Source organism: Coenobita brevimanus, chromosome 6 (assembly GCF_032717465.1).
Source record: "Coenobita brevimanus isolate Jiangsu-jjx chromosome 6, ASM3271746v2, whole genome shotgun sequence".
Classification (NCBI taxonomy): Eukaryota; Metazoa; Arthropoda; class Malacostraca; order Decapoda; family Coenobitidae; genus Coenobita; species Coenobita brevimanus.
Window position 1 is genome coordinate 55,305,785 of NC_136959.1, and position 24,417 is coordinate 55,330,201.

Here is a 24,417-nt window from a genome sequence, read left to right on the forward strand (position 1 = left end):
TTTCCCAGCCATTCCTAACAGATTATGTACTGAAATCATTCGATATCACAGTACTGCATTTCTAAGTTAAATATGTACTGTTCTGGTATGTACTTGTAAGTTTAAGCACTGGTACCAGTTAACCTGATTTATATGATTACCTATGATCGGCGTCGGAATGTTTCCTTGTGTTTACGTACAGTATTTGTGTGTTGAAGTTTTGCTCTGGAGTACTGTATTTGTGAGTTATACCATTAAATAAACCTTCTAACCACTTAAAGTGCTTTCTAGTGATTACCAGTTACAGATAACAGCAAAACAAAACATTTGGGGGGTCTAGGGAGCAAAATACGGAGTAGTTGAAAAATACACGATTTCGCACCTAACACGGCACGGTAGGAACGAAACCCACGTGTTCCGTGCGAGTTACCTGTATGTAAGTTTGAGATTTTCTGCCTACTGACAGGGAATCGTCCAATGACGAATTGTCTAGACAGTGACTTGTCTTTTTTTTGTTGTGGCAGCGAATCATCCTGATGGTGAACTGTTCAGGAACCAGCTCGTAAAGGCCATCACAAGCGAACTTGGACTTTTGCATTCGATGGTCTCAGTACAGAATTCAATACATAATGTGTGGTATTCAGCACTTTACTGTACAACAGGTTTTGTGTTAATGATTTTGCCCAACTCTACAGTAGGCTAATATAAAGTTTCTAAGTACATTCAAGGTAGGCTGGGCTAAGCTATGATGTTCAGTTGGTTAGCTGTATTCAATGCATTTTCGACTTATGAAAAATTCCACTTACAACTAGTTTCTCAGAATGTAACCTGATCGTAAGTCAGGTACCACCTGTACTAACAAATTCGATGCTAATTTATACTGCACCTACTCTGTTATTCCGTTATCTTTTCAATTTTCATTTGGTTACTTTATATTCTACATACAATACACTGACACTGGCAGGCTTCCATACACTTACCACTACAGTAAATAGTGAATGGAAATCAAAACACCTTGAGGGATTGCAGTTTTAGCTACCTGAAGTATTTTTGGTAACCTAACCCCCACCAAAAAATAGGGGATTACCATACTATATTAGTGTTGAGATGAGTCAGATTGAGATGGTTTGGGCATGTGAAGAGGATGGAGGATGTGCAGTGAGAGGTGTGAATGTTGCAGGTAGGACTGCATGAGGCAGGCCCAAAACGACCTGGGATGAGGTCATACTGTGACCTCAGGGATGAGGCAGTGGAAAGAGGGGCTGCTACTTCAATGGGCACTGCTCCTCTGAACTATCTGCTTACACCCCTCCACCACCACGACAGGAGTGTTGCACCCATCTATCAACAAACTCTTATCCCTTTTCTGTCAAACTCTCTAATGCAAGAGTTAATCGTTACTCCCAGTCCTTCACTTATGCAACATGTCAACTCTGGAACTGTCTCCCTCTGTTTGTATTTCTTGCTTCATATGATCTCCAGTCTTTCAAACGCAGTGTGTCCAGGCATCTTGAAATGAACGGATCTTGAATTTGGCTCTCTGTTGTATTGTTTTGCTTTTTTTCTTGGAAGGAACAGTTTGTGGGCTCCTGGCCTTTGGTACCTTCTTCTTTGGAAAAAAATAAATAAAAAATAAAAAAGGCATGTTTAATGGCCAATGGTGACCAAAGCCAATGCATGGAATCAAGTTGGAGCCTTCATAAATGAAACAAAATGAACCTTTAGGAAGTAATGTGGGACTGGACATTTATGTTTTATACAAACAATACAGTACAGTAGTACATGACTGACTTGCATATCACACCAATACATTCAATAACCCAACCTTGTAATTGTTTTGATAAGTGCATCAACCTCATCCCTGGCTGGAGGAGCATCCTGGGCGGCAAACATTAGGTTGACTGGGTCCAGGAGTCTTGACCGACAACGTGAGAGGTATGCTTCCTCCAGGGGCACCAAGCTACTCCGCAGAGCTTCCTCAGGGCTTGAGACAGGGAATGTAGGGTTTAAAAGAAAAAAAAAATGGTGGATATAACATGGAAAAAACTATTAACTCTTCCTGTCTGGTGACATCTGCATTATTTCTGAATATTTTCCAAGCATTTCTACAAGGTATAGTAGAGATTTTTTTGATAAGGTGAGGTTAGATACAGCCTTCATTAATCATTCCACTAGCAGAGCACTCTCTAAGGTTACGTAATATATCTGGCTGAGGCATGACTAAAATATTACTACTATACTGGACAAAAAAATAAAAAAAATAAAAAAATAAATAAATAAATAAATAAATTACATCTGCACTTACAAAATTATTCTGGTTTATATTCCAGAGCAACAAAACCAATAAACTTCCTTATATCAGTGTAACTCAAAACCACTCTTCTCAGTTTATGTTCCCCATTCTCCATCTTTTTTCTTTCTACTGGGTCTCATACTAACAGCTTTTGCACAGTGCACTTAAGTAATATACAGATACATACTCAAAATTTTTGTCATCACCACCATCTTCCTCTTGGGTTCCTTGCCACTTCTTTCCTTCTTGTTCATCCCCTGAGGTAACCGGGGGTGACAACTCTGCTCCAGGGCCACCACCACTGTTTCTCATTTCTGCACTGATGCCTTCCAGCCGCCGCCACAAATCACCATACAGTCGGATTAATTTGGGGTAGTCCACCTCCAGATATTGTCGGATGATGGTTGACTCTACATATAAGATATACAACACTGCTCTGACTCCATCACTTTTACATTACATTTTTAATTTTCTTGCACCTTTGCCATTTCTACATGATTTTATTCAGCTTTGGGAAGATTTTTCTAACTGGTGAGGTTAGATACAGCCTTCATTAACATTTGATCACTAAAGGTCTTTTCTTAATCCGACTAATATTGTCCAAGAGTAAAAACTGCAAAATATTTTGTTATTGGACTGAAAAGGTTAACATTAGTTCATGAATGCTGTAGCTTGAGAACAAAACCAATAGACTAAAATTATCAGTCCTACATTACCTTGTGCTGCCTTTGCGAATTCTTGTGTCAGGATGCGGGTGATGTTCTTCCACACACGGGTGAAGAGGTCACTCTTGCCCTGCCGTTGCACCTCATCCAGGAAGCACACATGACTCACTGGGTCCCGCTTCTTGGCCAGCACCTGAAGGTACGTGCAGACGTGAGGGGGATGACAGGTGAGGGGAGTGAGGGTGAAGGGAGGGAAAAAAGGTGAAAAAAGGTGAAAAAAGGAGAGGGGGGAAGGGGATGAGGGAAGGGGAGGGAAGGGGAGGGAAGGGGAGGGGAGGGGGTGAAGGGAGGCAGTGAGAGAACAGGGGAAGGGGGTTGGGGGAGAGGGGTGAGGGGAGGGGAAGGGGGTTGGGGGAGGGGAGCAAGGAGGGGAGGAAGAAGGGGAGGGGAGCAAGGAGGGGAGGAAGAAGGGGAGGGGTAAGGGGAGGGGTAAGGGGAGGGGTGAGGAGAGGGAAGGAGGGGATGGGGTGAGGGGAGGGGAAGCAAGGGGGGGTGAGGAGAGGGAAGGAGGGGATGGGGTGAGGGGAGGGGAAGCAAGGGGGGGTGAGGGGAGGGGAAGCAAGGGGGGGTGAGGAGGGGAGGGGAAGCAAGGGGGGGTGAGGAGGTGAGAGGAGGCAAGGAAGGTGAGGAGGGGAGGGAAGGGGGGAGGAGGAGGGGAGATAAGGGGGGGAGAAGGGGAGATAAGGGGGGGAGGAGGAGGGGAGACAAGGGGGGGAGGAGGAGGGGAGATAAGGGGGGGAGGAGGAGGGGAGATAAGGGGGGGAGAAGGGGAGACAAGGGGGGGAGGAGGAGGGGAGACAAGGGGGGGAGGAGGAGGGGAGGCAAGGGGGGAGGAGGAGGGGAGGCAAGGGGGGTTGAGGTGAGGGGAGGTGAGGGGAGGTGAGGGGGGTTGAGGTGAGGGGAGGTGAGGGGGGTTGAGGTGAGGGGAGGTGAGGGGGGTTGAGGTGAGGGGAGGGGAGGGGGGGTTGAGGTGAGGGGAGGGGAGGGGGGGTTGAGGTTAGGGGAGGGGAGGGGGGGTTAGGGGAGGATGTGATGGGAGGGGGGTTAGGGGAGGATGTGATGGGAGGGGGGTTAGGGGAGGATGTGATGGGAGGGGGGGTTAGGGGAGGGGGTGATGGGAGGGGGGGTTAGGGGAGGGGGTGATGGGAGGGGGGGTTAGGGGAGGGGGTGATGGGAGGGGGGGTTAGGGGAGGGGGTGATGGGAGGGTGGGTTAGGGGAGGGGGTGATGGGAGGGTGGGTTAGGGGAGGGGGTGATGGGAGGGTGGGTTAGGGGAGGGGGTGATGGGAGGGTGGGTTAGGGAAGGGGTGATGGGAGGGTGGGTTAGGGAAGGGGTTGATGGGAGGGTGGGTTAGAGGAGAGGATGGGAAAGGGGGTTAGAGGAGAGGATGGGAAAGGGGGTTAGAGGAGAGGATGGGAAAGGGGGTTAGAGGAGAGGATGGGAGAGGGGGTTAGAGGAGAGGAGAGGAGAAAAACTTAGAGGAGGGGGGGGAATGGGAGGAAAGGCTAGGGGAGGGGAGGGCAATGAGGGGATGTGAGAAGATGGGAGGACCAGGGGTGAGGAACCCTAGGGCCAAGAGTGAGGGGAGCATCAAGGCTAAATGGAGGGCCAGGGGTGTGGGGAGTATCAAGGACGGAGGGAGGGTCAAGGGAGAGGCGAGGGGAGAATCGAGAACTAAGGATGGCGTAAAGACAAGGTGAGGGGAGCGTCAAGGATGAAAGGAGGGCCAGGGGTGTGGGGAGCATCAAGGATGAAGGGAGGGCCAGGGGTGTGGGGAGCATCAAGGATGAAGGGAGGGCCAGGGGTGTGGGGAGCATCAAGGGTGAAGGGAGGGCCAAGGGTGAAGGGAGGGCCAGGGGTGTGGGGAGCAAGGATGAAGGCAGGGCCAAGGGTGTGGGGAGCAAGGATGAAGGCAGGGCCAGGGGTGTGGGGAGCAAGGATGAAGGCAGGGCCAGGGGTGTGGGGAGGGCCAAGGATGAAGGCAGGGCCAGGGGTGTGGGGAGCAAGGATGAAGGCAGGGCTAGGGGTATGGGGAGGGCCAAGGATGAAGGAAGGCCAGGGGTGTGGGGAGCAAGGATGAAGGCAGGGCTAGGGGTGTGGGGAGGGCCAAGGATGCAGGAAGGCCAGGGGTGTGGGGAGCAAGGATGAAGGCAGGGCTAGGGGTGTGGGGAGGGCCAAGGATGAAGGCAGGGCCAGGGGTGTGGGGAGGGCCAAGGATGAAGGCAGGGCCAAGGATGAAGGCAGGGCCAGGGGTGTGGGGAGGGCCAAGGATGAAGGCAGGGCCAGGGGTGTGGGGAGGGCCAAGGATGAAGGCAGGGCCAGGGGTGTGGGGAGGGCCAAGGATGAAGGCAGGGCCAGAGGTGTGGGGAGGGCCAAGGATGAAGGCAGGGCCAGGGGTGTGGGGAGGGCCAAGGATGAAAGGAGGGCCAGGGGTGTGGGGAGCATCATAGATGAAGGGAGGGCCTGGGATGTGGGGAGCGTCAAGGATGTAAGGCAGGGCCAGGGGTGTGGGGAACGCCAAGGATGAAAGGCAGGGCCAGGGGTGTGGGGAGCAAGGATGAAGGTAGGGCCAGGGATGTGGGGAGCAAGGATGAAGGCAGGGCCAGGGATGTGGGGAGCAAGGATGAAGGCAGGGCCAGGGGTGTGGGAAGCAAGGATGAAGGCAGGGCCAGGGGTGTGGGGAGCAAGGATGAAGGCAGGGCCAGGGATGTGGGGAGCAAGGATGAAGGCAGGGCCAGGGATGTGGGGAGCAAGGATGAAGGCAGGGCCAGGGGTGTGGGGAGCAAGGATGAAGGCAGGGCCAGGGGTGTGGGAAGAGTCAAGGAGGCCAGGGGTGTGGGAGGGTCAAGGATGAAGGCAGGGCCAGGGGTGTGGGGAGCAAGGATGAAGGCAGGACCAGGGGTGTGGGGAGGGTCAAGGATGAAGGCAGGGCCAGGGGTGTGGGGAGGGTCAAGAATGAAGGCAGGGCCAGGGGTGTGGGGTGCATTATGGATGAAGGGAGGGCCAGGGGTGTGGGGAGCAATGATGAAGGGAAGGCCAGGGGTGTGGGATGCATCAAGGATGAAGGAAGGGGCAGGGGTGTGGGGAGTTTCAAGGATGAGGAAAGGGCCAAGGGTGTGGGAAGTGTCAATAATGAAGGGAGGGCCAGGGGTGTGGGGAGCAACAAGGATGGGGGTAGGGGAATTTTATTATGATCAATAGTCTATGCCTGTGCCACTAGAGCACCATCTACCCCTTCGATGGGTTGATATGGTTGTTGTACAAGTCTCCTGGATACAAAAACTGCAAAACAAAAATCCATGTTCATACCTTATGGAGATGAGATGTCTGGACACACACATGGTATATATCGTCCATGAGTTTCTCCAGGTTGGACCAGAGAGATGCACGAAACTGAACCGACTGTCCTGGAGCTGGCATCACTGCCTTACCTGGACCTCCTGAAAAACACAGGTCAGTGAAAATATATAGAAGATACCAGTAACTGCACAGGATCATTTAAATTATTTTCTTACTCTTTTCTTTTATCATTTATAGTATCTTCACTCTCTCACATTACTACAGTATACTGAAAAATGCAAGCTAGTACAGAGTACTTGGAAGATGCCAGTAACAGCAAAGAATTAATTACATTACCCTCTGTATCACTCCTCTTATTTACATTATATTCATTCTCTCACACTACTAAACCTCTCCTTGCTTTGCTATCTCACTTCTCATTTCTGCTTCCCTTCACCCACTTCTTTCAACTTACCTTTTCTGGTGTCCTGTGAAATCTGCATAAGTGCATGGACATCAAGAGCTGAGGTGACACTAGCGTTGAGGCGTGCAATGAGAGAGTCCAATACTTTCTCCACACTAGTCACAAGTGTACCCAGGTTGTGGAATACCTGCAGTGCTGTTCCCACCTGTCATGCCGAAGTGAAGTGTTGGAAAAAAAAAAAAAAAAAAAAAAAAGTGTACAGAGCCTCACTATCAAAGAAATGAAAAAGGGGGTGTATATAATCTAACAATTTAAAAAAAAAAAAAAAAGTGGTATAACATATAGTTTCATAATTAAAAGAGGGAAAAGTGGTATATACAGTTTCATCATTAAAAGATGAAAGAAAAGTGCATACACAGTACCGGTATCACCATTAGAAAAAGATAAAAAGCATAAAAAAGTGTACATAGTCTCACCATTAAAAGATGAAAACAGGGAGTATATAGTCTCACTATTAGGAAGAGATAAAATGGGGAATATATAGTCTCACCATTTGAAATAGATAAAAGGGGTGTATATAGTCCTACCATTAAAAACAGATGAAAAAGAGGTGAAAATAGCCTCACCATCAAACTGTACAATCCAAAGACGTGACTTTTATTTCACTCTTGGTATCTTTATTTGGCTTGAGAGACTTAACAAAAACAAGGGGTTGAATTTTTTCAGTATTAATGCCTTACCAACAATACCATACACTAAAGTCATTTGGATGTAACTTGAATAAAATAAGTATGTCATTTTGGTGGAAAGGTTTAAGATCAGAAGTTAGGAAACAAATATAGTATAAACTCAAACCTTGCCTGCACTTTCACTTACACGGGGGTGCTGTAAAGGACACCTTTATATGGTGACACCAAGGAAGGAAATTTGGTTATATGGTTACCACCCAGCACAGTGAATGGTTTCCTGGTGTGCAAGAAACCATTTGTCTTGTCACTCAGTGTACAATCACTCATAGGCAGAAGGAAGAGGAAAGAATGAAGGAAAAAGACAGAAGAGGGAGTGTAAAGTCGCTTGTAGGCAGGTGGAAGCGGAAAGAATGAAGGAACAAAAGACAAGAGGAATGAAGGAACAAAAGATAGAAGAGGAAGGAAGGATGAGAGGAAAGGGCAGACACCCAAAGCAGCACTACACTGTGTGAGTGGATGGTGGGCATCCCCACCTACCACATTAATAATAATAATAATAATAATAACAATAATAATAATAATAATAATAATAATAATAATAATAACAATAATAATAATAATAATAATAATAACAATAATTAGTAATAATAATAATATCTTGTTACCTATTTATGTACTCTGTAGCCACAATAAGGAGAAATCACCATAACTATTTATGGTGCACAAGGTATTAAATTTTGGCATCATACATAAGACTGTGACCTTTAAAAGTATTTCAAGGTCATTCATATTTGGAACATGCACTTGGATTAACCTGTAGCTCCTTGTGTAATATCAACAAGATCTGAAGACAAAAGAGTCGAAGAATGCATAGGTACCTTTTACATTTGTCTCAATAACTCACTAACTGTGACCATATTCCTTTCGGAAAATAAGAGGGACAACAGCCATATTTCTGTACAGTTATAGCTTTTGTGGTTTTCTCTGAAACACAAGACAAAGAAAACACTGAGCAGATATGAATTTGATACTTTCCACCAGGCTAAATGGAAAAAGATTCTTCCAAAATTCTCAGCACACCTATTTACCAGAGGATTTTCAACCAAACAGCTGTATCTCAATTAGCTTCCGAGATACTTCAATTTCAAATATGCAATTTTTGCACCAAAAATCAATGTTGACCTTCAAAAATTAGTCAAGGTCATTCATATTTGGCACAAGTACTTGGGTTACCCTAGAATATCTTCCTGTATAATATCATCAACATCTAAGAAAAAAAAAAATGCACAGAAAAATAATAATAATACCTACAAAAACAGTATGCTTCATAAAAAATATCCATCCATCCATCATCCACTTCTACGTTGCCCCATGAGAAGTGGAGGCGACCGGGGTTAGGCAAGTTGGTCCTGGCATTTAAAGTGAGAGTGACCAGTCTCACTCATCCCTGACAGGCATTATGTGAGCAATAAACCTCAACCATCCATCCATCCATCATCCAATCCTACATTGCCCCATGAGGAGCGTAGGAGCCCGGGGCTAAGCAGTTGGTCCCGACATTTAAGATGAGAGTGACCAGCCTCACTCATCCCTGAGTGGCATTACATGAGCAATCAACCCCAACCATCCCTTGGATATAAACCTTCACCGGCTCAACCCGACTGGAGCGCAATAATTACTCACTAAACCACCAGGCGCCAACCACCCTTTAGATATAAACCTACACAGGCTCAATCCGACTAGACCACCTTAATTACCCATAAACTACCAGACACCATAATTTGGTTATATGGTTACCACCCAGCATAATAGTTTCCTGGCATACAGGAAACCATCTGGCATGTCACTCAGTGTATTGGTTCTTTGCATTGCCAAAGTGCTGTATTATATTATTCTTGTACCATACAGTATAACCTGTAATGAAACAGAAATGGAAACTGTCATACCATTCTGATACTGTTCATCTATCTATCTATTGCCAGACGCCTTAATCCCGGATAGGGTGGCCACAAACAAATCGGCTCCACGTCGCCCTGTCCCCCACCAATTCACTGCCCCGCTCCCAACACACACACCCCTCTCTCATATACCTCTCCACTCCATCCCTCCATCTGATCCTCGGCCTCACCATCCCTCTCCCCCCCTCCACCTCACTCACACACACTCTTCTCATCAGTCTCTCACCCTCTATCCTCTCCACATGGCCAAACCACCTCAGTGTGTTCCTTCTAACGCTTCCTATCACATCCACATACCACAACGCTCCTTTACATCCTCATTTGTCAGCCTGTCTCTCCATGTGACTCCACAGGCTTCTCTTAAATAACTCATTTCCACTGCTTTCACTCCTGACTTGTATCTGTCCAACAACGTCCAAGTTTCACTTCCATACATTAGAGTTGGTATCACAATACTGTCATGTAGTAACTTTTTCACTTCCATGCTTACTTCCCTGTTTCTTATCACTGCTTTCAAGGAACCAGCAACCTTTCTTCCTTGCTGTACCCTTTCAAGCACTTCACCCTCCAAACTTCCATCCTTACTCATCAAACTCCCCAAGTACTTGAACATCCTCACACTTTCCATTTCCTCACCATCTAACCTCACTGTACATTCACTGACTTCAGCTCTCTCAAAGACCATCACTTTACTCTTCCCTACATTCACCTTTAGATTTCATTTCTTACACACTCTCCCAAACTCATCCACCAAGCCTTGCAGCTCCCCTTCGTCTTCACTTAACAACACAGTATCATCTGCAAACAACAGTACAGGGAGTTTCCAAACACTACCCTCTCTCATTAGGGCCACTCCAACATCCACTGCCCTACCTTGTACCTCTTTTATAACCCCATCCATGTACAGATTGAACATCCATGGAGACATGACACATCCCTGTTTCAACCCAACCTTCAAAGAGAAAAAATCATTCAGTTCACCATCCACATGCACTGCAGCCTTAGCACCACCATACATACTCTTCACAGCATTCAACAACTTTCCATCTACTCCGTATATCCTTAATACATCCCACAATCCTTGTCTATCCACCCTGTCATGTGCTTTCTCCAAATCCATGAAGGACACATACAACTTCTTTCCCTTCTCTAGAAACTTTTCCACTAAAGATCTAAGAATGAATATCTGATCCACACAACCTCTTCCCTTCCTAAAGCCTCCCTGTTCTTCTCCAACTAATTTCTCTGTTATTTCCCTAACTCTGTCAATAAGTATCTTACCATACACTTTTCCTATTACATGAAGAAGACAAATGCCCCTATGATTACCACACACTTCTTTTTACCCTTTTCCTTTGTACTGTACGTTGGAATATTTATACCTGACTTCAAATCCTTCGGGGCTCTCCCTTCCTCCCAGACCAATCTGCACATTTTCCACATCCATTCTGCTACTATCTCTCCCCCATGCTTCAGCATTTCACCACACACTCCATCAATCCCTGGGGCTTTCCCCAATCTGACTTTCTTCATTGCTTCCACAACTTCTATCCTACTGATTTCTTCCTGTCTTCTCACCTCCCTCCTTCTCCCACCCATACCCCAGCCACTTATATTCACATTACTTCCATTCTCTATGTTCAACAATTCCTTAAAGTGTTCTCTCCATCTGCTCATTTTTTCTTCCTTCTCCTCTAATAATCTATCATTTTTATCCTTCACTCCCCTACTAACTTCACTGCCACCTTGTCTTACTCTCTTCACCTCTTTCCAGAACATTTTCTTACAGTCCCTCCATTTTACACTCAAATTCCTTCCAAATCCCTCATCCACTCTCTTCTTACTCTCTCTTACTAATCTTTTCACCTCTCTCTTCCTTTCTACATATAACTCTCTCTTCCACCTGTCAACTACTTCCACGCCCCTATTTCTCATCCATTCATTGTATGCTTTCTTCTTTTGTGCCACAGCCTGTCTCATCTCTTCATTCTACCATGCTGCTCCTTGCACCCCTTCCGTCTTCTCTTCACCCCACACACCACATCACATGCTGCACATATTTCTTCTGTGAATATCTTGCACACACCTTCCACGTCCCCCATGTGCTCCAATTCATATTTTGTTCCTCCACTTCTCTCATATTCTGCCTTCTCATCCTCTTGTAACCTTTCCACTCTCCTTGCAACTACTCCTTCCTCCCGTCCTTCCCTTCTTCTATTTCTCCATCTTACTTGGATGATTCTGGCCACCACCAAGTAGTGGTCAGAAAGTCCACTCCCCCAACCTCTATAAGCTCTTGTATCCATTACACATCTTCGCATCACTCCAGGAAAAATTACAAGTAGGATATACTGTGGTTTACAACTTCTGCACTGCAAATTGGTACTGGAATAATAATAATGCAGGCTTTGTCAAACAATTTCTATACTGTACTGTTTTGTCCAACTGCTGCAGGAATGAACAGAGTAACATTACATTACTACATAATGACATTTTTCTGAAACGCGCACACTTAACTGTTACCTACTATTCTGAATTAGTCTCTGTTAGTTACAGATCAAAATATCCTGTCACCACCCTCAGGAAAGCATGCTTCGAACATGTTTAAAACACGTGTGTGTTGACAGTTGTTGTATGGTAAATAGCCCTACATATGTCCCTGAGCACTCGGCTGAAATTTACAATGTTTACGTGGTGTGGTTTGGGTCCTGGAAAAGCCTGGAGGTTATCCTATCATTTAAAGCTCTACCAGAACTGTACATCAGTTTCCTACCCTTAAATGTTTTGGAATGTGTTAGCCTTGCCTTGGACCCCTATGCCCTAAAGGGGACAATATAGGCATGGATTTATTTTCTTATTGATCTCTCACCCCAAAATACATTTAACAGCAATGATGTAACCCCTGCCTCACCTGTGTCTGATTATGAAGCTCCATGCCACGGTCCATCATGGTGGCAGCCTGTTTCTCCACATCAGACCTGGCCTGCCGCACCAGCCTCTGCTCTCGCTCCAGCACCTCCAGCCCACTCAGGTCCACATCCCGTCCCAAATGGTCTGTTGCCAGGAGAAAAAGTACGTCGGTTTAACCCTTTGCTTTGGGAGGTTTAATTAAGGCAAAGAGAATAATCTGGCAATGGCAAGGATAAAATAAAAAACAGCCAACCCCAAATGAGGCCCTTAACCCCTTAACCGCGGGTGTCATTCCAGAATGACGGCGACAAAACTGGACCAAACCGCGGGTGGCATTCTGGAATGATCGTGAATATTTTGAACACCGCGCGTTTTCCAGGCGCGCAAATATTCTCACGCAAGAGTAGCTGTCGAGTTCTTTCACGCCAGCCATCCCACACCTCCCTCCTCCAACCCTGAGGGGACCCCCCCCACCCCTGCCCTGACCCGCGTCAGTCAGTATCTGTCCAGCTCTGTGCGTGATAATGGCGCTCCGTCCCGACTCATCGTCGCTCGCTTCCTCCTCTACAATGTTTAGTGCTAGTGTTCCCTCTACCTCTACACCGGTAAAGGAACTGCCGACGGCGAGGCAGAAGGGGTTGAGCACTCCTGAAATTAGAACTGAGCTGGACAAAACAGTAAGTACTACTCTTGATTGTGGCAGTGAAAGTGACACACTCACAGCAAGCAGTGATGATTTGGCAGTGATTGGTGGTGAACCATTTTCCATTGATAGTGACAGTGATGAAAGTGATCGTGTTGATTCCCCCCCACCACCCCCAACTTACTCTGGGAAAGGAAAGGCTCCTATGGGCAAATCTGGTATTGCACGTGGGAAGGGAGTGAAGCGCAGGCTCATGTCTCCCACACCAGGCCCTAGTACGCATTTCCCATCAATTTCCCGTTCCCCTAGCCCAATTGCCCTCACATCATCATCATCATCATCTGTCGTGCCCTCTCCTCAGTCTACATCATCTGAGGAGTTTGAATTACCAAAGCCTGCAAAGCGAGGGAAGGCAGGCCGTGCAGGCAGGCCTAGAACAAAGGGGATGCGTGGCAGTTGGAGGGCAAAGCTGGGCGATAAGCGAGGTGATAAGCGGGGTAGAAAGGGTCAAGTTTCACCACGCACCAGGTCAGAAACCCCCCCGCCTGCCCCCCGCTCAGTTCCCTCACCCGCGCCACCCCCCCACTCACCGCCCCCACACTCACCCCCCTCCCCGTTGCCTCCTGCCTCACCCACCTCCCGCTTGCCTCCTGCCTCACCTCCTGCCTCACCCATTGCCTCTACATCAGCTCCTTCTCACGGGGAAACGAGTGAAATGCAACCTGCCCCTGCCACTGAACCACGCACAGGGCAAGTTGATGCATTTGTTTGGACTGACGGTGGAGATTTCCAGCCACACAATCCACCGTTTGATATGACAAATGCTGGAATACAGCCTGCCTTCCCATGCAATGCAGGTGATGAGTTTGTTGATTACTTCCTGGCCTTCCTTGATGATGAAATTGTGCAGCATGTCAGCGATGAGACCAATAGGTATGCAACTCAGTGTGCAGCACAAGGGCTGGGACCTATTGGCTCGCCAAAGCAAGTGTCGTGGTTGCCTGTCGGGATCAGAGAGCTGTATGTTTTTTTTGCACTCATGTTTTTGATGCCCCATATAAAGAGACATGAGTTGGAGGAGTACTGGCTCGTGGATGACATAACTACTATCCCCATATTCGGGAAGTATATGTCACGGGATCGGTTCCGACAGCTGCTTGGGTACCTGCACTTCGCTGATAATGACAACCCGTCCCAAACTGACCCTTTGTGGAAAGTGAGGGATTTCCTCAACAAGATTAGGGATTGATTTATGCGATTTTTCAGGCCTATGCAGAAAGTCGTCATAGACGAGTCCCTGGTATTGTTCAGAGGACGTCTCAAATTCAGGCAGTACATCCCCAGCAAACGCCACCGCTTTGGGATAAAGTTCTTTGTGCTGTGTGACTGTGAGACGGGGTATATAATGGATTTTGTCATTTACTCGGCTAGCACAATGGATGTGAACAGGAAAGACCCCCTTGGCTTCTCTGGCTCCGTTGTAAAAGTGCTGATGGAGAGGTATTTTGGTGGTAATCATGTGCTGTACACAGACAATTATTACACAGCACCGAAACTCTCCAAATACCTTGCTGAACACGGCATTGGCACTGTTGGCACTGTACGGAGCTATAGGAAAGAGTGGCCTAGTTTCCCCGAAGCATCATCATCATCCAGGGGAGATGTTCACCTGAAGAAGTCAGAAAAGCTTCTTGCGATCAGGTGGCATGACAAGAAGGTTGTCAATATGATCAGCACCATCCACAAGGGGGAAATGAAGAGAACTGGGAAGGTCAGCTACAGGACGGGAGAGCCAATCATGAAGCCTGATGCCGTCATTGATTATAATGTAAATATGAGACTCGTTGATAAGTCTGATATGATGATTGGCGAAATAGACTGTCTCAGGAGAAACACCCGATGGTACAGGAAGGCTTGCCTGCACATGCTCGATATGTGCATGCTCAATGCCTTCATTCTTTACAAGACACAAGTCGGGGGCATAAGGCAACCATCACTGAGACAGTTTTCCAAGACTGTCGTTCAGCAGCTACTTGAACGATTTGGTCAGGTGACGGCATTGATCCCGAGGCGACACTCTGACACACAACCTGACCGTCTTGAGTGCCGCAATTACATGAGCCGGCACCAGCTTGTGAAATTGCCTCCTAAAGCAGGCGGCAGGTTGTCACAGGGCCGCTGCAGAGTATGTTCAACCACCACACGAAGGCCTACGACGAGAAAAATGAGCACACACCAGTGCCTTGAATGCCAAGTCGCTCTATGTGTAACTCCGTGCTTTGCCGAGTACCACTCTCTGAGTAAATACTGAAAGTGACAGTGATATATAGTGATGCGACAGTGACGTGCTTTGCCAATAATTGTATAATGGATAATGTAGTAATAAGGGATATTTTGCCTAGAAAATAAAGGAAATATTGGCCAGTATAATAAGTGATATTGTAATAAGAGAATCTGCGGCACTTGTGGAATTCTGCGGCACTTACGTAATTCTGTGATGCGCCAGTGACGCAATATAGTAATAAGTGCATTGTAAATATAATGTACATTGCCCATATTATATGTAAAATAATATTAGAAGTTAGAAAGAATGAAAAGATCGCAGGAAACATCAGTGAGCGGGTGCCGCCGCAGTGAAGTGAGGCGCAGCCGCAGTGAAGAGCAGGCGCAGCCGCAGGGAAGTGCCTTTTACCTACCTCAGTGAACACAGAGTGGGTGTTTATCGTATGTACAGTGTTCATATATGTTTATATTACTATTATGAGAGAGTGGTTGGCATTTGGTACTGGTGTGTGGGGCGTAAAATAGTTATTTCACACCCCTCACTTCTAACGGCTCTCCCCGTCCTGTGAAAGTCAACGAAGTCATGAAACCTACATCAATGGAAAGCTGAAGGTTTGTACTTTCTAATGGTACCTTATTTTTTTCTCTAGCTTTATTCTGTGCAGAGTTATTAAGGTTTAAAGGTTTGTTTACATTTGGCTGAAACCCCCGCGGGAGAGGACAGTCAGACCAAAACAATACCCGCGGTTAAGGGGTTAATCCATCCATCCATCCATCATCCAATCCTGCTTTGCCGCAGGAGGAGCAAATGAGCCCAGGGCTAGGCAAGTTGGTCCTGACATTTAAGATGAGAGTGACCAGCCTCACTCATCCCTGAGTGGTATTATGTTAGCAATAAACCCCAACCACCTCTTGGATGTAAACCTTCACTGGCTCAATCTGACTGGAGCACCGTTAATTACCCACTAAACCACCAGGCACCATAATTTGGTTATATGATTACCTCCCAGCCTAGAAAATGGTTTCCTCGTGTACAAGAAACCATTTGGGTTGTAAATCAGTGTTGAGTCACCCATAGGCAGAAAGAAGAGGAAAGAATTAAGGAAGGAAAGACAGAAGAGGGAGTGTCAAGCTACCTGTAGGCAGAAGGAAGAGGAAAGAATGAAGTAAAGAAAGACAGTAGAGGAAAGAAGTAAATATGGAAGGAAGAGAGGAAAGAGCAGACACCCGAGAGCAGCACTACATCGAGTGAGTGGATGGCGAGTGCGCCCCACCTACCACGTTGGAAACAGCAGCAATGTAAACACTAAATCTGCCATTTTGGGATATGGCCACCAATGAATATGCCAGAATATTTCTTAATGCTATAGACTAAAGCAGTTTAGCACTGGGTCCCTATACCTTGAAATAGGTACCCTAAGATGACTGTGTACAGTATATCTGTCCTTACCGAGTTCACTAAGACTCATAGCAGCTTTTGTGATATCCCTAGGCTCTGCAGACAGCTGCTGCTGTAACCTCTGTGACAACATCAGGCAGCGAATGACCCTTCTCAGCAGCTCACAGGAAGCTTGAAGGCGTCCCAACACCAAGGTGTGTTTTTCCACTCTCTGGTATGGCTCCACCACACGCATCCGCACACGCTCCACACCAGCAAGTAGTGTCTGGAGCAGGTATGCTATATAAATTCTTGGTATAAGTCGCCTTTCTTGACGTAATTTTTTTTTTAAGTCCATAATAGACAATATTATAGAAAAACTGCCTATTAAAGTTTGATTGCTACCTATCAGCTTTTCCCTAGTTTACCCCAATCTATAGTACCAACTTTATAAAACATGCTGAAATGCTTAGGAACTATTACAGAAATATGAACAATAAGCATGTGCTTAGTTTCAATACATTTATAAAGGCTCAAACATGACGGCATGTGTCTGATTGGTCATGTAATGGCAGCTCTCCATGCAGCTTGATCTCTGGTAGCATCTCTATTCAGTCCCTTATCCCTACAGTCACACAATATTTCCTCATCCCAGATCTTTTTTTATCTGCCTCTCGCAATCCTACCCATGACATTCACACCTCTCACTTTTTCAGCACCCAATTGTCATCTGCCATCCTCTCAACACGCCTGAACCATCTCAATCTACCCCTCCTCATCATACTGCTAATACATCTCAAGTCTCATCCTTCCCCTAAACTCTTGAATTGTAATCCTAATCCCCCGGGCCTTTAATTCAGGACACACTACACATCCATCTAATCATTATCATTTCTGTAAGTCTGAGCCTATAAATAAACTCTTCCTTTACTAACCAGGTCTCACTACTGTACAGCAATACACTCTTAGCACATGGGGCATACCATGACCCCTTAGCATAGAGGGAGAATCCTCTCAATGTCAGGAGAGATTACAGCTCCCTGAACTCCTCCAACCACTCCTTACCTCTGCCACAGAGCTAGCACCAGCCCCACCTCCAGCACACAGCATGTCTCAAATGTAACAAAACTTCCCAACACACTCAAAAGACTCTTCATCAAGAACAATCCTTTCACAACTCTCAATCTCAACATAATCTCCCCAACACATCACACACATGAAATCAGCATTATTTCACAGCCTACCTCTACTACCACATCTCTTATGCACCCACCAGCCATGGTCAGTGGCTGCAACAACGACCTTGGTGTACCCTGCCAGGATAGCTACAGGGACAATCAACAAGAGCACCTTGGCACTGCAACATTATATACTCAATGACAGGGCAGCCTCCTGGGGTGCTAGTCCCAAGTTTGGGCCCCCTCTCTATTATGCAGAAGCAGCAGCCAGGTAACAGCAATGTCCTCTACACTATGGTAAAGATCTGAATCCCACCCCAACCCAACCTCAAAGCAGTGCCAATAGAGCCCATGCCACACCTTCCTTCAAGTTCATCAACTAGGTAGCAGGTGCAAAGTTTTCAGAACACATGCCCTTGCTGGAGCCAACTCCTAATGGTATGGTGTATGGTAAGTAAAGTGCATGTAGAGTAGTGCACAGGCCAGAGAAAAGTGTTCAGACAAGCATACTGGCATACTCTCTGTGTCAGTGACAATGGAAGAAGGTCAGCAAAGGGGGATCATCAAAAGAGACCTGAAGACCAGGAAAAAGGAGCACCAACTCTCCTTATCACCATCTTTCCCACCATTCTTAGACGTACCACCGTAATCGACAGGTGGAAAAACCTACTTTAAAAATATGTTTTTAAGGTAAGTTAAAAGTTTATTCAGGAAATGAATATAATAAAACTTTACAGGCAGGGTGCTTCCTTCAGCTGAAGAAAATAATCTGGCAGATGCCTGAAAAATACCCATTTCAATACTGTCTACAACTAGGACATGTTCTTCTACTCAAAGTTTCCCTCAACTGAAAAAGTTTGATGGTAGCCATAATGAAATCTTCAAAAGTGTTCCACTCATCCTTTTGAGTACAATGAGATGGGTTTCAACTCATTATGGCCAGGTTGCTTCTCCAAGCTTGGCAAAAAATTATCTGCTGGAGGTCTAATTAAATTTTCAGTTTTCCAGCTGTTCTTTTGGGGTGATGATAAAACTCACCTGTTTTGAAACTCTTTATTTAAAGGAACATGATACAGCATTTATGTTCTGGAGGTGGGATTGGAGTCAGTTTTGTAGCAAAGGTAAGGAGTGGTAAGATTTGGGAGTTACTGCCTCACCTGACTCTGGAAGAGTTAAGGAGTGCTTGTACGCAGCAGGAGTGTAATGCTGCACAGTAGTGATACTGGGCAAAAAAGGAGGATATTCATACGCCCAAACATACAGTGATGAGAGATCACATGGATGTGTAGTGCATTCTTGAACAAGAGGCCAGGGGGTGTAGGGGTGTTAGGACAGTCAATGAAGAGATGAAAGGAATGATGAACCTGAATGTGTTGGTACGGGATGAGAAGTAGACTGAGATGGTCTGGGCATGTGGAGAGAATGAAAGATGACAAATAAGTGTGGAGGGCAAGAGACATGGACAATGAGGGCAGCATTGCAAAAAGCAGATTGAAAAAGTCTTGGGACAGGGTCATGCAGCATGACCTTCGGGATAAAGGACTGAACAGAGAGGATATTAGATCAAGTAGCAAGGACAGCCACCATCAGATGACCAAGGCCAACACATGCAGGCATGCTGGAGCCTTTATAAGCTAAACAAAACGAACAACCACATTCATATACAGTCAGGCTTCACTATACGATGGGGTATGTCAAGTGATGCCCCATCATATTGCGATTTATCATACAGCGAGATGACTGTAACAGGAGTTCAAGGGGGATTTGTTTTAGGTCAAAGGCCACCCACCCAAAAAAGCATAACAAACTGTATGCCAGGCAGTACCCCTGAGGCAGAAAATAACCAATCTGCAATAAAGTGTATGTGAGGGAGAACAACCAGGACAGCAAAGATCAGCCAATTAGAATTTTGGGAGATGCTGTGTTGTTGTATGTTCATTACTAATCATGGGAATTCGCACAGTAGTATGTCAGTGTACTAAAACTGTGTAGAGACCATCCTGCATTCCCTTGGGATTTTTTTTTTTTTTTTTTTTTTTTTTTTTGCAGGAGGGTGCACTCACCATCCACTCATTCAAAGTAGTGCTGCTTTGGGTGTTTGCCCTTTCCTCTCTTCTTTCTTTCATTCTTTCCTCTTCCTGCTGCCTACGGATACCTTTACACTCCCTCTTCTGTTTTTCTTTCCTTCATTCTTTCCTTTTCCTTCTGCTTATGGGTGAATCTACACTAAGTGACATGCCAAATGGTTTCCTGTACACCAGGAAACCATTTACTATGCTGGATGGTAACCATATAACCAAATTATGGTGCCTGGCAATTTAAAACTGGGTAATTAACGCACTCCAATCGGATTGATCCTGTGTAGGTTTATATCTAAGGGGTGGTTGAGGTTCACTGCTCATGTTATGCCACTTACAGATGGGTGAGGCTGGCCACTCTCATCTTAACTGCCAAGACCAACTTGTCTAGACCCAGGCTCCTACGTTCCTCATGGGGTGACACAGAATTGGATGATGGATAGATGGATGGATTTGCCTTTATAAATTTTCAAATTATAAGGATATAATTTTAAAAAATAAAGAGAGATGCTGCTTACCCTTAAATCAAACTACGGTGTTATTACCCCTTTCCTGATGATACACCAGTACAGAACTCTAAACAAGAACTATTAGTAAGATAATTAAAGTGAATGAAAGATGAATTTGCTCTCACAAGAAAATGAAAAATACAAATGGGTGGAAAAAAAAAAAAAAAAAAAAAAATCTTCGACTATCACTACAGCATATCTCACAATCACTCAGCAAGACCAGGCTGAACTTCTTATACTCTGTTCTAGTGAGTCATCACATAGTAAGGCCTGACTGTACCGTATATTCTGACCAGGGATAAGTCATTATACAACCTTACCTTACTCCAACATATATGGTAGTAGGTGGTGGCAAACCTTATCCACTCACGTGATGTACTGCTACCTACTCTCCCTTTATCTTTTATTATTTTTCTGTCTCCCATACCGTGTTTCTGTTTCTCCCATCCTTCGTGTCACTTGTTATTATGGTACTCTTTCAACTCCAGGTAGCTCTACACTGAGTAACAAGCCTAATTGTTTCTTGTAACCCAGAAAACCATTTACAATGGCAGGTGGTAACCATATAACCCAATACTGTAATGGGGTGACAAGGAGCCTACGATGCTGCCACTGAACTGGGTAGACACAAATGCAGCCTTGCAGTGGTGACGTACTGTCTGCCACAAGAGAACAACGGTTCACTGCATGGGAAACCCCAGCAGAGACAGGTGCTTGCTGCAGTTTATGGGCATGCTCGGCCAGACAGATTGGATTTTTTTTTTTTTTTTTTTTTTTTTTTTTTTTTTAAATGTGTCTGACTCTGGGCATAGGCTTCACAGCCCGCTATCAAGGCCAAGCAGTCCTCCTACATACCATACACCTCTCCGTGTCACCACTTTGGCGTTAATACATGCTAGGGCTGTCTCATACAGGACTGGTGTACTGGTATTTGCAAGGGTACTTTTACATGTCGGTGGGTCTTCTGGTGGATCAGTAAAGTCTTATTTAATGAAATTCAAATCCTTAAACTGTTCCCTGCTCCAGCCAGGCTTTGAACCTGGGTCCGTTGGAACTGCAGGCCACCCCTCTACCGATTAAGCCACGCCTCCCAACAACTAACAGAGATATCTGATATCTGGCACAGGAAAATCCCTAACAGGTAAAAGGTTACTCAACTGATGCATGGGCACAGAATCATCATCATCCAGACCTCTTTTCCCACCACAGGGCAGGGTGAGGAGTAACAGTGTCCAGACAGCCCAAGTTTGCCCAGTCCAATGGGCCACGCTTCCATTCACTCATCATTCAAGCCCCTGGAATCCTGGCTCTATCTGATACGCCAGAAACATTCACCACATCCTGCAGCTTCACATAAATGTATCCAGTAGAGTCAATCTGGCTGCTGTCATGTTAAAAAGGGGTGCCAAATCACTGATCATGCACTTCTCACAACATTCCTCCAGCCAGCTCGATCTCTTGTCAGTCCCCTGGCCTCACCGACTTCCATACCTCTCTTCCTCACTCACTCATCCACCATATCCCTCCACCTTCTCCTTGGCCTACCTCACCTCCTCCCTCCTTCAAATTTGCTTATATACCCTTTTCACCACTCTATTGTTATCTATTCTCTCCATATGACCATACCTCAGTACACTCTCAACTCTGGTGTCCACAGACTTCCTCACTCCACATCATTCACGAATCAGATTATTTCGTATCCTATCCACTCTCAGTACTCCACATACACTCCTCAGCAGTCCCATCTCCACTGCTCTCACTCTTGACTTTTCATTTTCATGCCACACCAAAGTGTCACATCTATATGTTAAAGCTGGCACTAACACTCCTTCATGTAAGCCTTGTGCAGCTGCAACACTCAAGCCTCTGTTTTTGTCAAGGCCTTCATAGAACCAGCTGCCTTCCTTCCTTGTATCACTCTACTTTCCACTTCTTTTGCACATTTTCCTCTTTTTTTTCTATCACTGTACCCAGGTATTTGAACTTGCTCACCTATTCCAATCTATCTCCATTCACTATAACATCACACTGGGAGTCACCTTCTCTCTCAATAACCATCACTTTTCTCTTTTTTACATTTACTCTAGAGGCACAATGCTCACAGACATCAGCAAAACTTTGCACTTGTCTACCTAGTTCTTGTCCAGTATTTGCAAGTAGTACGGCATCACCAGCCTACAACAAACTTGAGATATTCGATCCATCGCCATTCATTACCAATGCCATCCCTCTCTCCATTACTCATGTTTTTACTTCTTTCATCACCCCATCCATATATATACTGAACAGCTATGGGGACATCACACAACCTTGTCTCACACCCACACCAATCGTGAATCATTCACTTAGATGCCCATTTACCCTTACACATGCTTCACAACCATCATAAAAACTCTTGTTGGCACCTAGCAGCTTACCATCTACACCATACATGCACAAAACCTTCCACAATCCTTCTCTGTCTACTTTGTTGTATGCTTTTTCCAGATCCAAGAGCGCCATAAACACCTCATAGTCCTTCTCACAAGCCTTCTCCACTATCCGTCTCTGCAAATACAGCGTATTTGATCCACACATCCTCTGCCACTCCTAAAGGCACCCTGTTCACCTCTCACTGGGACTTCTGATCTCTCTCTTAATTTATAATAATTCTTCCCTATACCTTCCCTACATCCATCCATCCATCATCCAATCCTACATTGCCCCATGAGGAGCATAGGAGCCCGGGGCTAGGCTGTTGGTCCCGACATTTAAGATGAGAGTGAAACCAACACTCAATAAACTTATGCCACAATAATTCTTGCACTCACTTCGCTCACCTTAATATTTGTACCCGGGTACAATCACAGCCTTTTTCCACTCAGCTGGCAGTTTCACTCAATCATGCTTTCTTACATACTGTACCTCCAACAAGCATTTCGTTTCATTTTCTCCGCTACACTTAATCATCTCTGCATACACCTTATCAACTCCAGCTGCTTTCCCATTTTTTGGCCACTTCACAGCGTTCTTCATCTGTGCAAATATCAAATTTAGTGGCACTGCATGGGCATATAAGCTAAGATAAACCATTAGATGGAAAAAGATCCCTATTTAAAAAACATGTTTTATGTACCATCCATCCATCATCTAATCCTGCATTGCCCCATGAGGAACATAAACCATGGACAATTTTTGGAAATATGGTATTAGGTATGAGTTACCATACAAATCCCTGATTTAGCACACAATTACCATTAAAAAAAAAAAAAAAAAAAAAAAAAAAAAAAAAAAAAAACACCCCCACAACCCTGTCATTGTATTCACAATCTGGTAAATTGGGTTTACATCACATCCAAGTTAGATGTCAACATCATCTGAGGCCAAGTTGGTAATATGTCTGACCTGTATCCTGGTATGCATAGTGTTGAGTACATCCTCAAGAGTCTCAACCCCAGTGGCCTGAGAGAGGAGGTCCTCATAATGACTTCCCACTTGGCTTTCTATCTCACGCTCAAGCCGATTTAGACCTGAAAGATCAAGATGGATTAATGTACTACAGTACAAGACACAATATAACATGTAACAGTAAAATGAAGCCCAGTGCTGTCCACATTACCTTACAGATATGGGAAAAAGAATGCTATCTAGGTATTTCATGTGTGTTATAAAGGTAAGTGAGAGCTGCCAAGTTTTGATCTTGTACTGATGGACCAGTTTCTTACATCTGTGCAAGCAGCCTTAAAACTCCTACAAAACAAACAGGGGTAAAGACAAAACTGGTATTTCCCTTGTCTTCAATAACAACAAAGGGCTTTTCTCTAGACTATTACATATTTTATCACTTTTGTAATAATTATGAGAATGGTCATGCAATGGTTGGTGTTACTGGCTAATTCACTACTCTCTACCACTCCTGATTTCCATTCAACAAGTACCCTACTTTCCTTGCCAACACAGACCACTTAACTAGTCTAACTTTGAAGTGGTTGCAAGCGTCAAATAATGAAGAGGCTGAAGGGACATTTCCTTTGGACACATGTGATAATACAGTGAGGTTATATTCTAAGGTGTCTGAGAGTTCACCCAAGTCATGCTACACTTGTGTTTTG

General features: G+C 45.5%; 1 protein-coding gene across 1 annotated transcript in view; it reads right to left on the bottom strand.

Annotated features, from left to right (window-relative positions):
- fws (Conserved oligomeric Golgi complex subunit 5 four way stop) overlaps positions 1 to 24,417 on the bottom strand; it is a 79,799-nt gene that overhangs the window by 34,508 nt on the left and 20,874 nt on the right. The window contains exons 4-11 of the mRNA XM_080272313.1: positions 23,711 to 23,835; positions 16,634 to 16,847; positions 12,259 to 12,401; positions 6,752 to 6,905; positions 6,307 to 6,437; positions 2,989 to 3,130; positions 2,460 to 2,682; positions 1,805 to 1,963 (exon numbers count right to left, since the gene is read on the bottom strand). Coding sequence (XP_080128439.1) covers positions 1,805 to 1,963; positions 2,460 to 2,682; positions 2,989 to 3,130; positions 6,307 to 6,437; positions 6,752 to 6,905; positions 12,259 to 12,401; positions 16,634 to 16,847; positions 23,711 to 23,835 — 1,291 coding nt within the window. The remainder of the gene's footprint in view (positions 1 to 1,804; positions 1,964 to 2,459; positions 2,683 to 2,988; positions 3,131 to 6,306; positions 6,438 to 6,751; positions 6,906 to 12,258; positions 12,402 to 16,633; positions 16,848 to 23,710; positions 23,836 to 24,417) is intronic.